Source organism: Cyrtonyx montezumae, unplaced genomic scaffold (genome assembly GCF_038088225.1).
Source record: "Cyrtonyx montezumae isolate F1298 unplaced genomic scaffold, pur_monq_1.0 scaffold_9, whole genome shotgun sequence".
Taxonomy (NCBI): domain Eukaryota; kingdom Metazoa; phylum Chordata; class Aves; order Galliformes; family Odontophoridae; genus Cyrtonyx; species Cyrtonyx montezumae.
The window spans coordinates 2,926,301-2,947,438 of record NW_027072100.1 but is presented as its reverse complement, the minus strand read 5'-3'; the positions used below and the strand labels follow the sequence as shown (position 1 = coordinate 2,947,438).

General features: G+C 48.3%; 1 protein-coding gene across 2 annotated transcripts in view; it reads left to right on the top strand.

The window, feature by feature from the left end:
• TOX2 (TOX high mobility group box family member 2) overlaps positions 1 to 11,518 on the top strand; it is a 111,249-nt gene extending 99,731 nt beyond the window's left edge. The window contains exons 6-9 of one of the 2 annotated variants that reach the window (XM_065754095.1): positions 1,897 to 1,977; positions 3,955 to 4,356; positions 6,405 to 6,535; positions 11,226 to 11,518. In XM_065754095.1, coding sequence (XP_065610167.1) covers positions 1,897 to 1,977; positions 3,955 to 4,356; positions 6,405 to 6,535; positions 11,226 to 11,262 — 651 coding nt within the window. In that variant the 3' untranslated portion in view covers positions 11,263 to 11,518. Of the gene's footprint in view, positions 1 to 1,896; positions 1,978 to 3,939; positions 4,357 to 6,404; positions 6,536 to 11,225 lie in introns of both variants that reach the window. The other variant, XM_065754094.1, reaches the window with a different exon arrangement.
• The last annotated feature ends 9,620 nt before the right edge of the window (positions 11,519 to 21,138 follow it).

Below are 21,138 nucleotides of genomic sequence, written 5' to 3'. Positions count from 1 at the left end.
TCTTCAGACAAGTCTTCCAAATAACGGAGCTATCCCTGTGTAGCTGTGAATACTTTGGATTCCTCCACTCCAGATATTCTGCTCTTACAGAGGGAAAAAAAAACAAAAACATTTTCAATTCATCAGCATCGCATCGCCGTATGGCCTGAGATGCAGGAATTCATATGTTGCTGTTGTGCAGCACCAGATACTTTCCTTTAAGAGCATCTGTTAAAAGCAGAGCTGCTGGAAACCCCACGTCCCTGTTTCACAGTAAATGTTGCAGTGGGAGCTCTGGTTTCACTGCAATGGGAGAAGGGCGTAAGGGATGCAAGGACTGCAGGGAGAGGTAACAGCTTTTATTAGGGCACAGTTTGAAGAAAGAGTTGCTTTTCACGGGCAAACTCTTCTTCAGGATGACATTTCAGAATGTAATTTCGTTCTGAATGGAGCAAATATAATATTTCCTGAATACCACAAAGCCAAAGACAAACTTCAGAAAACGCTCCGTTTTGGAAAATTGCAGACCTCCAATGTGTCGAGGCAAAACGTTTTATTACAGAATTCCCTCTGATTCAGCAGGGAAAATAAGGTTTGCCATCGTTTTTTAATATACTCTATCTGCACTGGTGTTAGGCAGAAACTGAAGAAGCTGGAAGGCATGGCTGCTGGAGCTGGTTCTGTTCAGAGTCCCTTTCTATTGGGAGGGTGCTGTCATGGCAGGTGGCACAAGAGCCACAAAAGAGCAGCGCGAAAGCAATGCTGAGTCAAACTCCCAAATGGGAGAGGAAATTCTGCTTAATTTGCTCAAACAAATTTCACAAAGACTCTGCTCCTGCAGTAATTTGACTTTTCCTGCTCTCATTTTGACAGCACGGCCCACTTTGGTTGAATTCAGCAGGCATCACCCCAACTTATCACCTCCCAGCGCTGTCCTGGGGCAGCAGTGCCGAAGCCCAGGGCCGGGCTCCCTGCCCCCAGGTGACACCAGAAAGCAAACAGACCTCCTTGGAAATGAGCTATATTTCCCCACCAGGCTTCAGTGTGTTGATTGTTCAAGGCTGGTGCTGTTTTTAAAACGGAATGAAATATATGCAAAGCTGTTTTAATTGAAATTACCTTCATTTGTGCCGCCTGAGGAGGGCTTTGAGTTTCCATCAGAGAAGAGAGCTGACAGATATTTTTCTAGGGAGTTTCTTCCTTTCGCTTATATTTTTTCTTCTATTTGAAAATATTCTTCTTGCTTGTTCAGTTTGATGTGCTTTACCCCATGGGGAGCCATCCTGCCTGGATAACACTGTTATTTCTCCATGCAATGGGAAGCAGACCTGGGGCAGAAAGGAGACCAGCCCTGTGAAGCTGTGAGGTGGAGAGAGGAGAATAAACTCTAATCCAGTCTTACAAAGCTTTTCTCCTGTTACTTGCTGTTTCTCTGCAAGCCGCAGCTCACGAAGTCATAAGATTAGGCCAGAATCTCAGCTTTGATATGACAGGAAAAGGACCCCCCACTGCCAGGGCTGCAGAGGAGAGCTGCAGAGTAGGAACTTTAGGCTCAATGGTGGGAAAGCCAGGAAAGAGAGACACAAGTGTAAGATTTCTGAATGCCTCACCATTTTCTAAGGTAATTCAGAGTTTTGGGGTCTTGTGTTGTTCCTCCACAAGCCTGGATCACACTCTCCTCCAGCTCCTGTTCAGAAAAGCAAACACAGTGACTTCACCCCATAAAAGCCTCTTAGGGCTTCATTTGCTTGATTTGGAGTTGATTCCTCTGTGGCAGAACTGAGATTTTCACACTGCAATTCAGAGTGCTATCCCTGCTTGGGCCATGCAGGCTCCTGCAGAGCAGAGAGGGTGCAGCCAACCCAGCAGCACCCCGTTCTGTCTCAGTAATCAGTCTTCATTCTTTGGTCCTTTCAGGCTTACAAGAGGAAAACAGAAGCTGCCAAGAAGGAATATCTGAAAGCCCTGGCTGCGTACCGGGCCAGCCTGGTCTCCAAGGTGCGTTGGTGCACACTGTCTCTGCATGTAGCAGTGATGAATTAACTGTGACCCATGGGACTTTCTGGATTTCTGACTTTGTAAGGAATGCTGTGTAATGGTGCTGTCATGGCAGATACTGGTGCCAACTGCCTTTCCGAGGAGCTAAGTGAATGCTCTGCAGTGTGACTGGGGCCAGCACAGGCGTGCTGAAGAGATATCCCATTTTGTAATGTCCTCATCAGCACTTGGCCCAGCAGAGGAGGGCTGACCCTGCTCAGGGACCAGGGGGTATCTGCTACCTGTCCACACCAGGCAGTGCCAGGACTGTGGGAGGGCACAGAACAAGGCAGGGAGACAGAACCCCACCTCTCCTAGACCATGAACTCCAAGAGTGCCAACAGCATGGTAGTTCATGTGGCTGCCACCCCACAAACCTGCTTCTCCTTGCTGCATACATCTTGACACTGAGGAAGGTGAAGGAGAAGGCTGGACCTGCACTGGTGAGGCTGCCTCCACTGGGGTGATGCCACCTTGCAGAGGTACTGAGCTGCTGCCATATTTCTTAGGGTGCCTTAGTCCTGCTTTGAACATCTCATGTCTTGGTCCATATCTTGACCCATTTCTGCTGTGTTTGGTCAGTCACAAGTGCAAAGACTCACAGAGCCTTTGTGGGGTTTCCAGCAAGCTCACAGCTCCTGGCCCTGCACTGGGACATGCTCAGGGCACAGTGAGGTCAGAATAGGACTGGAAGAGCTTAATGCCTTGTCCACTTCCTGCTCCCTGGATGTGCTGTACTTCACGTACTATATGTGCTTGGTTCTATATCACACCCTCAGTACCTATTCATCATATTCAGCTGCTACAGAAGATAACGTGATGTCCCAGATCCGCCATCATCTGCAGGATCCATGTGACTGTGATGTGGGCCGGGCAGGCACAAAGCTTTGGCACAGATGTGAGCACAGTCAATGTCCTAACTTGTGAACAGAATGGCAGCAAGGACAGATGTCTGAAATGGGGATGGAAATAACTATTTTGGGGTCTAAAAGCTCTTCTGGAAACCTCTGAGGGCTTTACCTTGAACGTGTATAGCAGCAGTGTGGGGTAGGTAGCATGGAGGGCATAGAGTCACCACGCTCTATGGTTCCATTTTTCTCCTGTGACCATTTTTATTTTATTTTTTTTGCAGAGGAACAAGTTTATTTTGAGTAAAACAGCACTGTGTGTTCCCTGCTGATGGGTGAGAAATGATCTGGAGGATCATTACAGAGCCCATCGCCGGACAAAAACCTCATTGTCCGAGCCAGATAATGTCCTGTTATTCTTCTCTTATTCCTGCAGAAATTAGGCCACCATTGTGTTGTGCATTATAGACCCCACAGGGCTGCAGAAATGCTCAAGATTAAGAAAGGAGTATTTTCACAGTCCCATTTGTGCCTTACTGGAAGCAAAAGTGATTTTGTCACCCGACTACATGGACCTAAGCAGTGAGCTGTGGACAGGCAGTTTGCCTCCGTGCTGGTTGGTGCCTCTCCTGTGCTCCAGGCTCTGCCAAATCACAGAATCATAGAATCATTTGAGTTTCAAGACACTCTTAAAGGCCATCTGATCCAAACCCACTACAACAATGAACAGGGATGCCTACAGACCGATCAGTTGCTCAGAGCCTGGTCCAACCTGACTTTGAACATCCCCAGGGATGGGGCATCCACCACCTCTGTGGGCCAGTGCCTCATTGCCCTTATTGTGAAGATCTTTTTCAACGCATAGTTGAGTTACAGGAGTTAAACATCTCAGCTTTGGGTACTGTGCCCAACCTCTGGGTGGGACAGGAGTAGAGTTCAGCAGCATGATCCGCACAAGGCCCAGGAGGATCTCAGTGCAAATCATGCTTCTGCTCTGGTTCTTCTTGCACGGTTGGGAAGTACAGGTGTCTGGGGACAGATAACAGTGCTTCCTTCCTCCCTCACCCACCTCCAGTCTGTTTTCCCACAGAGCTCTGCTGACCAGGGGGAGACGAAAAGTGCCCAGGTCAATCCACCTTCCAAGATGATCCCACCCAAGCAGACCATGTACTCTATGCCACCGCAAGCTTCATCACCCTACCCCGGCCTGGGCTCCTTCCTGTCCCCGTCGGACCTGCAGAGCTACCGCAGCCACCCCAGCCTCCCCAGGACCCTGCCCTCCAAGCCCATGCTGCCCAGCATCAGTGCCTCCCCACCGCCTGCCTTCCAGATCAGCCCTCCCCTGCACCAGCAGCTCTCCTTGCACCACCCGCAGAGCTCCCTCCTCAGCCAACCCCTCAGTATGCAGCAGGTCCCCCAGCAGCCCCTCCTGTCCCCACCCATGGCACTACAGGTACAGCCCCCCATGAACTCCTCGCCTCCCGGGCAGCAGGTGAGTGCGTGACCAGCACCGTGCTCAGTGACAGGCAGACATTTCCCCTTCATTGTGTCGGGTCAGTTGGTCACTGTGTGGTTTGGGGATGGAGATATTGTCCTCTCTGGAAGGATTTTGGTGTGAATCACCATGGTGTAACAGGCAGGGGAGCCTCACCTGGCTCTATCATTTCGCCCATCCTCCATCACACGTCTTGAGGTGGTGTTGTCCAAAGTGCTCGGCCACCTAGGAGCACCAGTAGCCCCACAAACGAGGTGGGGTTCTGCAACTGGAGCAATGAGGGCTTTGTCCCTGGGAAAAGCTGCAGGAGTTGGGTTTGCCCCTGGTAGAAGTTCCTTGTGTTTGTGTTCCCCCCAGCCTTGTCTGGATTCACCGATGGTCATCTGAAACATTGGGTTGGATGAGCAGTGAGAAGCCCCCCTGCTAACACTGCTAAAAGAAGGGAGAGCTGTAAGGAGAACAGTAGAGTTGCATTTCACCAGGAGGAAAAAGATGGAGGGAATATCACACAAAAAAAAAGACATAACATGAGTATCTTTCCCAAAACTGGCTGCCAATTGGAGGACATTGCTGCTGTGGCAGGGAGCCTACAGGATGCTTACATGTATGCCTGTGCTAGCAGCAGCAGGAATCACACAGACAGGTGTAAAACCCACCAAAGGAAACCACCTTTAGCCATGCCTGCAGCTGGCAGTGCTGAGTAGCCAAGGCTGGGGAGTCACCATTGCTCCTCTAAACCCAATAAGAACGTGGATCTGGAGGAAAAAAGGCAACAGCAGAACCAGCCCTCTATCTTACAGAGCACATGCCAGTATATGGAGAGGGAGATGAGTGGTTTCCAGAGTTTCTCCATCTGGAATATGAACTGGACCAACTATTCACAGTGAAGGACATATGCTCTGAATTCACAGCTGCTACCATTTACTTGATGATACTTTTAACTGTATTATTCACCCAGATGGTTGAGTAATTTGGGTTTCACATGTTTACTAGCTGTACATCACAAAATTCACACAGTACTTTAGCAATGAACAAAGCTTTCTTTCACATAATATGACCCATTCAGTTTGGGACCAGCTCTGAGAAAACAGAAATTGTTCATTTTGGAATAGCTATTGCAGTGGAAGAAAGGAAAAGGAGAGCAGGGACATGGAAGCACAGACATTCCTGACCACGATAAGAAGATGATACCTCTGAGAAGGGAAATCCAAGCACAGAATTTTATTTCCAGCTTGCTCAGGGTATCCCACATAACTTCTCCCACACTTTGGTTGTGCTTTGGCTCTACATAAGCAAATGCAGCTTCAGTAATTCAGGGGATCCTCATAATCCCTTTAATTGGGATTTGTAGTTGCTGAGGGCAGCGTTTTCTGGAGCTTCATTCCATGTGTTTGTTAGTAAAAGTTAAAATGTAAGGAAAAAAGCTATGCTTCCCTAATTTGGATGTTTCTGATAAAATCATATTCTTGGTCAGGAAACTGCCATGCCTCTCCTTTTTTATATACATTGCCTAATTAAGCAGGCCCCCCAAAATTGGGATCATGATTGGCTTTCAGATAAAACAGCCCCGCAGAGACCTTGTTAAATTGCCAGCAGTGACAGCTGATGGAGAGAGCATTGCTTCTGAGGCTGTTCCTCACCTCGTTACCTTACATCATGATGGGCTAATGCCTTACTGCAAAGGGAGCTGCTCTTCAAGTGGAAAAACGGGTTTGATTGCCCAAATACTGATGTGGAGGCTTTCCTGGCTGTGCTTCTCTTGCAGCCACGTACCACTCCCTTCAGGTCCCAAATAAAGGAGGGGACAGAGGGATGGCAGACGTAGCTGCATGGGCACCTACTTGCAGCAGCTCATGTTCTGCTCAGCCCCACCATGGGATTTTGAGTCCTGGGCCTGAACTGCTGTTTTCCTCCTGTAAGGGCTCTACACCCTGCACTGCAGTGCTTTTGGGCCATACAAACGTGTTTACTCCATATTCTTAGATGCTTGATGTCCCCTGCCTCTGTCCATGCATGTAACCCTTCCTTTCCTCTCCACCCCACAGGACTTCTCGCACATTTCCTCCGAGTTTCAAAGCAGCGTTGGGCCCCGTTCGCCTGGAGCATCAAATCCTCCAGGAAGCACGGAGTGGGACAATGAGTACCCCAGCAGAGAGTGTGGGATTAACCACTGCAGGCCAGTAGACAACGGGGCATTGCTCACACTGTGAACGTATGGTTGTCTGTTGTTCTGAAGGAGATGGGTGATAAAGAGAGGAAGATGTCACGTCACACAGAGAATGTGCATTTCTGTGTCATGGCGCTTCCTCCCATAGCTTGAGTCCTAGGTTTGAATCACTCGAGTTGCTTAAAGTGCCAATGAACATGGTTTAGCCATCACTGAGTTCTGGGAGCAATTTCTGCAGAGGTTTTTCTGCCTCCTCTGATCCAAACAGCTCAGCAGCTTTTAACCACAAAGCACAGAATACGTTGTGTATATGAATGGTTGGAAGTCTGACAGCTTACGACAGCTGGGAACCTACCCCAGAATGGACATCAAGTTGATAGGCTAATTATGGTAAATGGTGCTCAAGGTTTCCTCTTCTCTGTGGGCTCACTGATATGGTGCCATGGGACAGGTAGCTTAACAATCACAGATAATTTCTTCATTGGACATGGAGTACTTTCCCTTTTTGGAGGTTTTCTGTCCCATGAGCAATGGAAGGGTTTGAGATATTTCCTTCCTGAGCAAGATAGGAAGCCCAGCCCGTTACATGCATTGGGTTCAGCATAGCCATCACCCAGAGCCAAAAAAAATCCATGTTCTGTGAGTGTTTGATGCATGTACAATGTGTGGGACTGAAAGACATGCTGGGCAGTAGTGTTGGTAGGGGGATGGTCGGACTAGATGATCTTAGAGATCTTTTTCAACCATGATGCTATGATTCTATAATTATGCCCTGTAAATAGGCATTTTAGTGCTACTTGCTAGATAGTTGTGTGGGCTGGCCAGCAGTAATGGCTGCGTGCAGCCAGAGCAGCAGGTCTGTGGATTTGCTACTTGCTTGAGGAGCTTAAACTGTACTCATGTTGAAGAGCTTCACCTTTAGTGGCTCTATAGTGTACCCTGAGCAGAGTCCCAAGGGATGCTGGGGTTGGAGGGCATTTGGCTATGTCCACAAGCAATATCTTTCTGCTTCTAAAGTGATCACTCTTGCCACCAAGGCCACAGGCTCCTCTATCTGTTTCTATCCATCCTAGGATTTAATTTAACCATGGAGGGCACAAAGCCTGATCTTCCCACTTACAGCCTGAATGGCCAGCACAAAGGTGCCTTCAATGCTGCTCGAATTCCCCAATAAATAAAAACATCAGGATCATCTCAAAGCTGGGCAAGAGGAAGGGTGTAAAGGCCGTTTCCAACCTCAGCATAATCTAGCACTCTTGACTCAGCATTAACAGCTTCAAGCCTGATCTTGTGCTGTCAAACAGGCACGGTGGCTGCTGCTAGAGCAGGTAGGGAAGGAGGTTGGTAGCTTCTGAGTACTGTTTGATTTGCTTGAAGTGCTGGAACACAGTGCTTTCACTGCAGATAATAGCAAGCTCCCAGGCTTTTCAGAGTAAAGCTCCCGCCTGTGCCAGCATTGCTCTTACAATTGCTGGGCTGGGCACAGACTGTACAGACGTTTATTTCTTTCAGGGAAATAAATAACTACGAGCCGTTAGAATATGGCTGTGTCTGCCTGCTGAGGGTGCTCAGCCACGGGCGTTATTCTGGGCTGTGCTGGGGAATCTGGCATGCTCCCTAGCGAAGGCACTGCAGACGACCCCAGAAGAGGAAGCTCTTTGACACTGGATGATAAAAGTCATTTTAGATGCTGTGGGCAAAACACTCGGAGCGTTATTTGTGGAGATGCCAAGCAGAGGTGACTTTCAGACACGGGGGAAATGCTAACATTGAAGGCAGGATTGGGTTTTGTGTTGCTAAAACAAGCTCTTTGCCATCCGGCTGTAGCACCGTATTGTTAGCACAGGGCCCATGCAATTCATGATCAAAGCTCATGCATTTCATGACTTTGTCACAGCAGAAAGATCGAATTTCATGGGTTTATCACGGCTTCCTGGAAAAAAAAAATAAATCATTTTAAAACCAGACAGATTATGCAGAGACTACCAGATAATTATGAGAGTCGGTTATAGAAATGAACTCAGATGCATATGGATCAGTACAGCAGAGAGCTCTTAGTGCACCAAAAAATATCATCGTCTCTTTGAAGAGACCATCTCCTGCATCCAGGCAGACCAGCTGCTGGGAGCCTGCACCGGTTTGCTAGCTGTGCTCAGAGCCATTGGGCTGCTCCTCACTGCCATGCTGTGAGCTGGACACGGGGCAAGCCACAGCTGCCAGCAGGGCTGATGCAGAGCAGAGCAGTCATCTTGTTGGGTTTGTCACTGGGAAGCCTTTGGGTCACGTTACTGCCCATTTCAACCTTCAAATGGTGTTCAGCTTACAAGTCATTAAAGCAAAATCATCAATTGTCCGGGTGGAAAAGGGATTATTTTCTGTCACGATGTGGCTCAGCTGTGGAGCCCCAGGTTCCTGAGAGCAAGGATCCCATCAGCACACGAGCAGTGTGCCTGGCTCTCAGACGAGGACACTTATTTCATGCTTGCCCTTGGCATTTCTTTAGCTTCTGTGATGGTTGGCTGGGGTAAAACCTCCCTGTCTTGCATTTTCTTTCGTGTCTGCCATCCAGATATCTGAAAAGCTAACGAGATAGGCTTTCAGAGCCCCACCTAATAGATCTCTTTAGGAAGGGTTGCTGAAGCTGTTTTACTTTTTTTCAGGCGATTGGTGCTAATTAAAATGCCATTAATCTTCTCTTCTTCCCTTACACCCCTCAGATTCCAGGATCCTTAGAACAGACGCTCCTTAATTCACAGATCAGCCATGTTACAGAGAGATGTAGATGTTTCTTAGCCCATCCTCTCCCCATTTGTAATGAGTTTGTGCTCACTGACTTCCATCCAATACTTCTAGCTCTGTCTGGGCTTAAGCCCAAGCTAACCCAGACTGCTAGCAGAGACACGGGCCGCCTTTCTCCATCTCTGCTGAGTGCATGACTATCACTTCCCACAGGCAGTTGCAGCATCCAATTTCATTGCTTTTTTCCTTCGTATCACAGCCTACTTACGCAGTCCCCTGTCTCCCCCACCTGACAGCCTTGTTCTCACACTTGCTGGATCCCAGCACTGAATACGTGTGTTTGCAGTGAGTTTCTCCAAGGCATCCATCTCCCCTGTACCCCGGTTGCAGCTCACTTTACAAATACTTGCAAATCTTTCATAATTCCTCCAGGCACCTCACCATTTTTTTTTTATTTTTATTTTTTTGCTCTTTCCATACCAAAGCTGTCTTCGGGGTTTGTTTGCATTTGCCTCCTGCCTTTTAGATTTGTGGTGACAGCACTGAATAGGAGTCATCTTCCTGTCTCCTGGCTCTCATTTGCAGGAGGTAACTTTATCCACCGGGTTTCAGGGGATGCTGTTGTTAAGGCCCCGTGTTACTCTGGAGATGCAGAGCCACCTGCTCTGTGCTGACCCTGCTTTGCATGGAGCCAGGCAGTTCCGAGGCCCTTCCAGCCTGTTGTACTGTATAAAATTCAGATGAATTTCACCTAACTTTGCCTAGGCCTGCAAATTACGTGTGCTGATTGAAACCAATTCCTGCATGCCGTTGCACGATGCCCTCGCAGAGGCGTGCTGGCTCTCCCTTGGCATAGCTGTCCCAGATCAATGCCAGCCCATGGTAGGATGGCTCTCTGCTCACCCAGTGATGTGGTACAGAAGTGTGGAAACCCACCAGAAGTGGTGGTGTTCCTACAGTCACGTCCAGGCTGATTGCAAAGCAAGGCCTCACCTCCCCACCCAGATTGGGTTCTTTTGGGGTGTCCCCATTCAGCACCTTTTATCTTTTCTCCTCTCTTCCCACTCTTCGGGGTTAAGGAGGAGGTGCTCTCAGGTAAACCTTGTCCTCGTGCAGCTGCCCCATCCAGATGCTGGCAGTCTCCAATTCCTGCTAACCACGAAGCAATTCACTCTTAAGTGGGAGAAATTTCCAAATCGGACACTCAGTGAGCAAACTTCATAAAAAGACAGAGACAAAACATCACAAATGCACTTAGTTTGGGTTCAGTTATTTATGGCAGTACGTTGTAATGAACTGGGAAGTGTTCTGTAGCATATTTTGTAAAATGAATGAAGTTTTAGTATGGGAATACCTCACCGCTGTTCACTGGTATTAAATCTTTGCTGAGTGCAGTAGGGAACACTCTGCATTTAAAAGGCTGATTATAAAATGTGGAGATTAACAAAATGCAGACTCGTCTGTGCTGCACTCTATCAACAAAAGCATTGCTTGTTGACTGCTCTTTCCCCATGATTGCATCCACAGTCACACCCACACCAGAATTTCCCAAAGCTTTGCAATGTTCTTTGCTACTTCTAAGGCCACGTTGTCTTTGTGGGGCCGATGATGTTTCTATCAGATCTTTGTAGACCGGTTGAAATGAAACAGCTTCAGAGCAAACCCCACATCGTGCTTTAATCTGAGAGAGGGACCCACTCGTCTCCATGGGGTCACAGCCCCGGGCTGCCAGTGCCCAAGGAGCAATTGGACACCACTCCAAGCCATAGGGTTTGGGTTTGGGTGCTGCTGTGTGGAGCCAGAGTTGGGCTCAGCGATCCCTTCCAGCTCAGGATGCTCTGTAATCCTATGGCGTGTGAATGGTGAACCAGGTGTGCCAATGGCTGTGCAAGTGCTCTTTCCTGGCCCCCAAGGACCATCCTCCTGCCCGTCTCACCTCCTCCTCTCGTTTCCCTTACAGCATGCTGCCAAGGGACAAGGCACTCTACCTCACCTAAGGCTCACCATCTCTGTCCGAGGAGGCTCAGATGAAGGACACTTGGGAGGGTCTATCTTACAGACAACGTGGCGAGGCTCCGAGCAAGTCGTACTGCCAAGAGAGCAACTTCTGCACCTCGTCGCTGGCTTCGTTCCTAGGCTCCGAGAGCAGTTTTCTCTGATTACTTTCGAACTCTAATGTCTACTTTCTGTGGAAGCCCAGAACCTCGTTAATCACAAAGAACAAAAAAAATAAAATAAAACAAAATCGTTAAAAAAAAACAAGACACATAACCAACAACAAAAATAAATACAAGAATTAAATAAAGACACAGTTTTTCTGCTTGCCATCAGCTTAGCTACAGACTACTTTCCTAGTGAACTACTTTTAGATGCAGCATAAGCCCAGGTCTGGTGTCCCCAAGCATTAGGCCAGCTCAGTAGGAGGATGCACTCTTTTGACTTGCTGACAGCACTAAACTTTGTGCAAGAAAAATGTGAAGTTTGTGTGAATATTGTACATGCAAAGGCCTTGGATGTCTGGCAAAAACAAAAAAAAATACAAAAAGTAAATAAAAACTATTCCTGGGTAGGTGGGGGAGAGAGGAGAAGGCAAGATACGGGAGGGAAAATGTGAAACAGATCATGAAAATATAATTTGTTGGATAGTTGTAAGTAGTTTACTAAGTGTTTTAGAGCTGTGCTAAAGACATCTTTAAGATTTTTTTGTGAAAAGAATTAGTAGTTTACTTTATAGTAAAAGCATTTTATATTAATTGTAGCACATTTTTTAGTTATACATAGAAGGGAGATGTGTATAAAAAAAAACAACAAAAAAAGCCTGCCAAACTTGTTTCTATTATTTGTACAGCAAGAAATGGACAATTTATATCCATGTTGTATGGCGTTAGTATATTTTTTCTGCCATATGTCCATCTATTTAAAAAATTGCTGACAATGATTTTTGTCTATTTATGAAAAATTAGCATAATTACGGTTTCTCATAAGGTGCATTTTTCTTTTTCTTTTTTTGTTTTTTTTTCTTTTTTTGTTTGTTTGATGGTGCTGTGTTCGCAGCACCTGGCACATTCGGTTCACAATGCTTATCTTACCTTTCTTTATAATAAAATATATGAAAAGTAGAACTGAAGCGGTGTCTCCTTATTCTGGGGTTGTCACTGCTCCTTGTTCTCACTCCTCTTCCACCACATCCTCATTTGCTTTCCTTCTTCCCCTTGCTTTGGGTCAACAGGACTTAAATCAGTTTGTCTGAGACCACCTCTGGCAATTAAAATGATCGCTGAGCAATGATCACCACCCCGACAGACAAGCAGTTTCCATTTGCTTTCTTGAAAAATGCCAACCTCTTCGAGCAGCTGCCCAGCACATTTATCTACAGGAATCATGGAATCATCACAGAATCAGCATCACCATCACCAAGGTTGGGAAAGACCTCTGAGATCATCCAGTCCAACCATCCACCGATGTGTCCCACTAAACCATGTCCCTCAGTACAACATTTAATTGCCTCTTGAACACCTGCAGGGTTGGTGACTCCACCACCTCCCTGGAGTAACCCATGCCCCAGTCCATGGGTCACCAGCTGCCCATGAAAGGTCTTTCCAACTCTTCCTAGGAAACACCAGTGAGAAGGATGAGAACAAACAGCAAGGATGAAAGATTTGAATGGCATAGAAACTAGCATGATGTGAGATTTCACACCCCAGGCCACCTGTCTGGAGGAAACCCGTTAATTAATGTACCATGTTAAGCCCATTTTCAGAGGCAGCCTTGGCAGTAGGAGTCTTGCCATGCTCTGTTAATAGCACACAAGTTGCAGTCCAATATCTTCCAGTGTGCATTTAAATGGAAAAATGGGAAGCAGCAGTGTGGCTGTGTTTCTCGTGCAATCTGGGGCATCAGGTCTTGTTCAGGTCCAAATGTGGTAGTTAAGGTCCTACTATTCCCACTGTTATCTCTTTATGACGAAGGTGGCTTTAACATTTATATCCTCCAATGACTTAAAATAACTTTTTAAGCCTTCAGACCATTTTAACCATCCAGAGGGAGCTCATTCTTCAGGCTTAAGGGTTTCTTTTTATGAGATAAATGATATTTTTTATTGCTCAATGGTTTTATATACTCTTCCAAAATGCTGCTGTGTCCTGTGCCTATTGCATGAAGTCCGTCCAGCTATGGTCTGTCACACAGGGCAAGGAGTTTGTGCTGGGAGTTGTCCTGCTATGTCACGTCCAACAGGAAACACACCAAAATCCCCACTCTTTGCCACTCAGAAGCTGTCAGTGGGGCGGTGAGGTAGCTTGGGACACGCTGGGTTTGGGATCAGCCCACCCTGGATGCTGGGAGAGGTGGAGGCAAAAGCAACATGGCGTGGGGTGGTGAGTCCCTGGGACACCAACTCCTGCAATCAGCCTGACAGGAAGGATGTGCTCTCCTACTCACCCATGGCCATCCCAGTTTTATTGCCAAGTGATTGAGTGGCAGCTCCCTCTGCTGAGAACATTCGCTTTCTCTGCATGAAAGTGAGACGTGAAATCAAGGTGTGACTCTGTGAATCAACTTTCATTAGAGCTGTTACATGTTTTAATGCCAACCTTCCTGCTCTCTGGTAGAAGATAGAAAGCACCAAGTGCCTCTTCCTTGTGCCATTATCCATTCTAGTATAAGCATCAGTGATGCTTGAGTAGAGCTGAGTGACATCAGGGCTCCCACCCACACAGCACAACAGCAGAGGAGATGGGTGTTGCATCTGAAGGTCTCCACCAAGATTTCTTCTGTTCATGAGACCACAGTGCCTGGAGCCAAGGGCTGCTGGCTGTAGCCAAACTGGGAGCAGTGACCCCATCTCTGATGTGGGGCCGTGGGAGCCGTCTTTGGGGCCGAGAGGCAGTGGTTGTATTACAGAACCTGGGACATGAATGTTCCTGGCTGCTTTAGTCCAAAACAGCTCGGTAGTGTTGGCTTGGCCTTGTGACTTCTCCATGGTCCAAAGAGTTCATTTTCTATTAGCTTTAGTAGAAAACACAGTAACTGGCTCTGAGAAGTTACCTGACCTCCCCGGTACACCTTGGCGCAGGGCAGACCTGCCTGAACCCTCCCTGTGCCCCTAACCTCCCACTGAGAACCTTTCAATTCCAGGCAGTTAACCTAAATCCCTACAAAGCAAACCCCTCACATCTGAACATCGCAGAGAACTTACTGCTTTCCTTGTTGCAGGATTTTTTTTTCCATATTTGAAGAAGGATTTCAGCTCCCTCTGTTCTCCTCATGCCTGAGCAGATGCAATTGCTGCTCTCTGCTCATGTTCCGGTGCCAGACCCACTGCAGATCTGCTACTTGTAGACAAGGAGCAGTGCCCTTGTCCTCATAGAATCACTAAGATTGGAAAAGATGTTGAGATAACCAAGTCCAACCGCAGCCCACCTAAGCCAGACCCAGGCAGGTGCTCCCAGGCACAAGGCTAATGATGGAGATGAAAGCCAAGAGGCACTCAGGGAGAAACCTGCTAATTGACTTGGGCTTGTGAGGCCATAATTAGCAACACAGTGAAATGTGATGGGAGTATCTAAGGCTCATCAGCGGGATCTTAGTGGTGTTAACCCTTTGGAGCAGGGATTTGCATGAAGGAAGTTTCCACCCCCTGGTCCAAAACACTCAGCATCACACAGTATTAGGAAGCACACAGCACGGAGTGCAGCAGTCTTCACCCCAGTACATGAGCAGTGCAAAATTATCTGTCTGAACAATGATTGTTGCAGCAGAGAGATGAGAGGAATAACAATTCTCATGGATGAAATGCTGTGCTGTCCAGGAGGGCAATTTGGAGCCTGATTTTAGATCAGATGTTTTATCACTGTATCCTCAACTCTTCTTGACTTTCATCTGCAATTTGGTCAATCAGCATGATACCTGGCACGGTAACTGCTTTAGGCTTTATTCCTAGTGGGGCTACTTTATTACTCTGTGAGCACATTAGAGAGCTTTCTGTTGCTCTGCCAGCGTTATTTGTGGGGACAGGAGGTCAACTAATGCAGAACATATGAGGTGGGTGTTTCTGCAGGTGATACTGGGGAGCTGGTTTGCAGTATGAGTGCAGCTGAAGGACTCAGTGCTCAGAGTGCTCAGCTCTCCACCTCAGCTGCTCCAGAGCTCCTGTTAGCCCTGTTTTGCTCTCCTACCCATGCTCGTGCCCCTGTTGTGCCTAAAAAGCAGCAAAGTTCTGTGAGCCTGTGGCAAGACTCTGCCCAGGACTGGATATAACTTCTCAAGGCAGTGCATTACCCGTTGCCCTCATTTGCTGGAGTGGGATGGTCAGGTTTCCCAAAGCAAAGGAACATTCTGGGGGGCTGTGTGCTCTCCCCTCTCCATGCTGGGTTCCAAGGGAGTCTGCTTACCATCCCCACCCCCCTTCACTGGGAGAGCCTTGAAAAGAGTGGGATCCTGAACACCCTCTAGTCCCTGGCATGTTCCCATCCTCACCTCCCAGAAGCCACACTTAGCAGCAAAAGCAATGCCAGGAGGTGCTGCAGGGCTGTCCCTTGCATGTAAGGTCACCTGCATGGCCTTGGGTCCTGGCAGCACTCAGCCTTGCTGGGAGAATTGAATTCCTCAAGCTGGAATCACACTACAACTTTATTATGAACCAAGCACCTTGCACTGCAAGTCCACAGGAAAGAATAAGACATCTACTGATTTTCAATACGTAATTAACGTACGTCTTGTTGCTTTACAGATGAACTTTGGTCACAGGAGACAAATATAACTACAGAACAGACTACAGAACTGTAGGTCACTGGTTTCTGCGAAGCTGAGTGGCTGCTCTGCATGCTCCCACAGGGAGCCCCAGTGCCACCATGTGCATCCAAGGCAGGACAAGGAAGGAAAGGAGAAGGCTGGCAGGAGCTGTATGGGCATTCAGACCCACATCCTGCTTCAACAACTCTGTGCAACATCCCAAGCACCTCTCATCCCATTGGGGCACTCAGGTAACGTGCACTCCTATCTGTTTCCTGGTTTGGAGCTTGTAACGCCTGCCATGAGAGCAGGGCTGGAAGACATCCCAGGGACTTGGGACTTCTCCAGAAGACAGCATGGCTTGGGGGAAGTTAGCAGAGAAACAGGATAGAGGCATTTCAGAACATATTGAACCTTTTTCTTTTTCTGGAACGCAGACATTTGCTAGATGCTGTCTCCGGAAGCACTACACTGCAAGTAGATTTATTGGCTTGCAGCACAGTTTATACTAATTTTTTATCCTCCAGCAATTTACACAAAATATTTCTGTAGTTATGCGTGGCGTTTTTGTAATTAGATCCTCATTTAACTGCTTTAATCGTGGCTGGTCTTTTGGCAGAGGAGTTGGGTAGTACCACCCATTATAGGACTCATGCAATCTCCCACTCACCTGAGTAACTGTGGGATACAGGGAAAAATAGACTGCAAGCATTTCCCAAGCTGCCCTGCCAAAAGCTTGGAAATGTCACATGGAGAGGCTGTGCCAGCTTCTAAAATTATCTGAGGAAGAAGGTGGGACAGGATGGACGTGAAGGCCATTTCCATCCCCAAAAGGCATTTTCTGAGGGTTCTTCACATCACCTCGGTCACTGAGTGAAGGTGGCAAAGAACCATGGCCTTGCTGCCTTCCCTAGGGACAGCCAGCCTGGAAAGAGAGGCTGAGTTAATAAGACTCAGAGCACATCACGCTAATTGCCCCGAGAATGAGCAAGATGAGTTTCATCCCACCAGGGGTCCCACTGGTAGCTGGGTGGGCAGGTCCTGGCTCCCTCACTCAGGCTTTGGGGAAGTGATCCCCACCCCAAGCTCCAAAATGTGGGCTCAGAGCACATGGGGGAAAACAGCTTCCCCAGAGTTTGGGAACTGTTCAGCCAAAGCTCTGTGGACATTCAGGGCCCCTCTCAGCAGTCAGTAACAGCACTGGGAGCACTTCCAGACCGAAGGCCGAAGCAGGTTTGGGGCTCCGTAAATCATGAGAAGAAATAGCAAATATCTTACTCTGAATAACTGAAAAACAATCTAAATTTATGATGCAATACAAATGCATAGTTTCCATTTGAAAGGTGAGAAAAATCTGGTTTCTCAGACCCCCTCAGCAATGCAAGACTGCCAGTTGGGCCCCATGTTTCTATTCGTTGGGTTTTTCCTTTGACCCTTACATAACACTGAATACATTAAAGAAAGAAACATCCAAGGATTGATTTCCTCTCTTTTCTCTGCCTCGGCACTTCAATTTTGCCTTTTCAAGTTGCAACTTTTACACAGTTGCAGCATTATTTAGTGATGCAGAGCTGAAAAGACTGGAAAACCTGGAGCAAACGTCTTCCCATGAACATCACCCATCCGTTCCTTTGTGTTCTCGTGTTTGGCAGAGGGGGAGAGGGAACGACAGAAGAGAGAGAGGAGGGAGGAACTGAAGACATGAATAATTTCTTCTTTCTCAAACCCAAAATGAAAAGAAAATGTGAATACAGAATGAGACATAAACTTTAATTTCTTTTCTTTCATCTGAAAGTTTTCCACAAGAAGATAAACGTGTGCCTCTACTGTATTCTTTGCAGCCTCCTCCGATCTGTCCACCCTTGGTTCATGCCCACACACACTCCATAGTCAGCCCCAATAATTGCATGGGTTTCCCACAGAACACAAAGCAGCCCTGGTTGAAAATGGGAACAGCTGATCCTGCAGCGTGTTTGGTGAGTTTTAGACTGAGTCTAAATTGGTCTGAAGTCATGGTAACTCCGGGATCTCCACTCAGTTCAGTGCACCACGAAGTGGGGAGCAGGTGTGGGGAATACGAGACCTATCCTGTGCACTTGGAACTGGGCAGCACTCCAACATCATCATGAAGTGGACCAAAATATCATCTATGTCCCAACCCCACTGTCATGGGCAGCACTGAAGCCTTTTCTTGTCTAATCAGGACTGAAGCACTTCCTCTGGTATAACCTCAAAGTACCTCAAGGAAAAACCTGAAGCCTGTCTAGGAACTGGCTCGACATTCCTGAATGCCTCCAACTCTGAGGAACAAGGGAATGGATTAGAAGTGACAAGTAAACCTGAGTGAAGGATTTCCTTAGTGAAGGATTTCCATGTGTGCCTGAAGTGCCAGTGTTCAGCTGGCAGCTCCTGGAGTGTCTGCTAATTCATCTTTCCTTTCTCCTTCCAGTTCTTTCCCAAAGTTCAGCTGCATGGGACTGTCTGCCACCATGTTTTGCGCAGCAGTGGGTCAGCGACTGCTGGTCCTGCTCTGCTCTCCAAGTCCTTAAAAACCCCTTACTATGTTGCCCAAACAGCCACCAGGCAGCTACGCCTGAAAACAAACCTTGGTCCTCACCTGCCCTGGTTCCTCTGGTCTTGTGGTGGTCACTGTCCTGCAGTGGTCCTTGTCCCATGGTGGTCATTTTCACACAGTGGTCATTGTCCTGAGGTGATCATTGTCCCATGGTGCTCATTGTCCTGTGGTGGTCCTTATCCTGCTGTGGTCCTGATCTTGTGGTGGTCACTGTCCTGCAGTGGTTACTGTTCCATGCTAGTCCTTCTGCACCCTGTCCCACGGTGGTCACTGTCCCCCAGTGGTCACTGTCCTTGAGTGGTCGTTGTCCTTCTATGGTCCCAGGTCCTGTGCTGCCCCAATAAGCCAGGGATGGAGGGCAACAGCCACACTGCACAGGACAGCATGCACCCAGCACCGGGGGCCATGCTCAGCACCCAGCCCACCACTGCTGGTGCCTAGAGAGAGGCTCAGATGCACCCACTGTCCAAAGCCACAGTGACTTGAGAGTGCCACAGCAGCTAGTTCTCAGCTGTCCACTCCAAAGGTGCTGGGCATAGGGATGTTCACTTTGGGACTTGTGTTTGAGACATCTTGAGGGTCTGCAAGACTGGCAGCTCCGAGTGCGTCCCTATCTCACGGTGTGTCCATGCTGGGCAGTGGGCTACCAACCTGCTGCTGGGACCAAGCACCTGAATGAGCCCAAATACCTGCTGGTAAGAACCCAGCGAGGAGCCCCTGGGAACAGAGCATGCCACGAGCCCTAGGCTGCCAGCCCAGCCACCAGGCCTGGCCGAGGTCACGATGGCCACAAAGAGCTGGGGAAGGCTGGGGTGTCAGCCAGGCACCATGGCCTTGTTCCTCATTATGCAATAGTCAGGATGGAGGTTTCTGTTGGTATTTGCAGTGGGAGGTGGAGCCCACGAGGCGTGAAGGTCCACCTCCCACCGCAGACCTTTGCACTCAACGTTTGACGGCGTTTGCTTCTCAGTTTATTATCTTGTGGTTTGAAACAATACAGGAAGGATGTAGGTGTTTGCAAGAAGAAAGAGAAGGAGGAGGAGGGCTGGCAGGCCGCTGCCGGGGGGGCTTCTCAGAGGGTGTCACTTGCTGGGAACTGCTCTCCCACGCACGTTATTAAAGGTGATGAAATTAATTTGGGGGAGAATAGACCACAAAAGGGTCGTGTTCCCACCAAGGCTGGGCTGGGAGGGGCAAAGGTGCACTTGTGAGTGTTCCCAGCCACGAGTGAGAGCAAACCTCCATGGGAAGTTCCTCTTGAAACTCAAAAGGAAGCCGACAACCTGAGGTCCTGAAGGAGGCCTGGCAGCATGTGGAGACCATGGGCAAGGCTCTGCTTGGAGCCCAGGGTGCTGTAGGCCCTCATGGCTGTGCACAATGCTGCAAAGCCCACAGAACACCTGATGGCCAAAGGGATGGATGGCTGCAGGCAGGTATTAGCTCCTAACCTGCCCTGGGCAGTACCTCCACTGAAGCTCAGGACCTTCAGAAACAGCTTCTCCACCACCGTCTTCTCTCCAGCACACCCATCTGTGCCATTCACTCCTCTCCCACCCATGGAGCAGGCACAACATCTTTATCTACAGCATTTTATTTTCCCTTAGATAGTATTGAACAAACCACACACCAGCAGCACATTTTGCAGAATCACAGAATCACAGGTTGGAAAAGACCACTAAGATCATCCAGTCCAACCCCAACCCATCACACCCCATCGCCATGCAAAACATCCATAACACCCAGGAATCTCCATAGCACCCAGGGAGCACCTCCAGAAGCAGTGGATTGGGGTCACCCCAGCGCAGAAATGAGCCTGGGTTGTACCTTAGGCTCATGTCTACCTAGTGCAATGAGAAATGAGGAAAGACAACAAGGGCAGGCAGGTTGGGATGCTGCTTGGGTGATCCAATGGGTTCCACCTTCAACACAGCAGAGTCTTTTCACACAGCCTGCAAAGTATGCCCAGTAAGTTAATTCTGCCCCGCACTGACCACTTAGGGAGGAGTAAAAGCAGAGTGAGTGTCACAGTTTGGGAGGTGCTTGCTGGCAGAGCCCTGTGATAATGGGGAGCATCACAGGAATGTGACATCGTGCCTGAACCAGGGCCACTCCCATCAAACCCCTATTTCCACTATGCAGCATTGTCAGCAGAATGAAGACAAACATTTGTGCAAACCTCTTCATGTTACTTAATTTTTAAATTTTCACTGTGGAAAAAGTATTGAATCAGTTTTTGGAGAAGTGTCCTCCTTTCCAGAGCAATGCTGTCGCATTGGCTTTAGGTCAGAGCGCTTCCTCTTTGCATCTGAAGTCAAGAAATGATCAAACCAGGATATTTTGTGCAGGGAGAGTCTCCCTGGGCTGCACAGGTTCTGCTAGTGACCTCCAGGCACTGGGAACCTCACATGGAGTGTCTGCGTGTGGGTTTGCCCCAGCTCTAGAGCAGGAATGGCATCGAATCATACAATCACAGAATCATTTGAGTTGGAGGGGACCATTAAAGGCCGCCTGGTTCAACTCTCCTGCAGTGAACAGGGACACCTTCAGCTCCATCAGGCTGCCATGA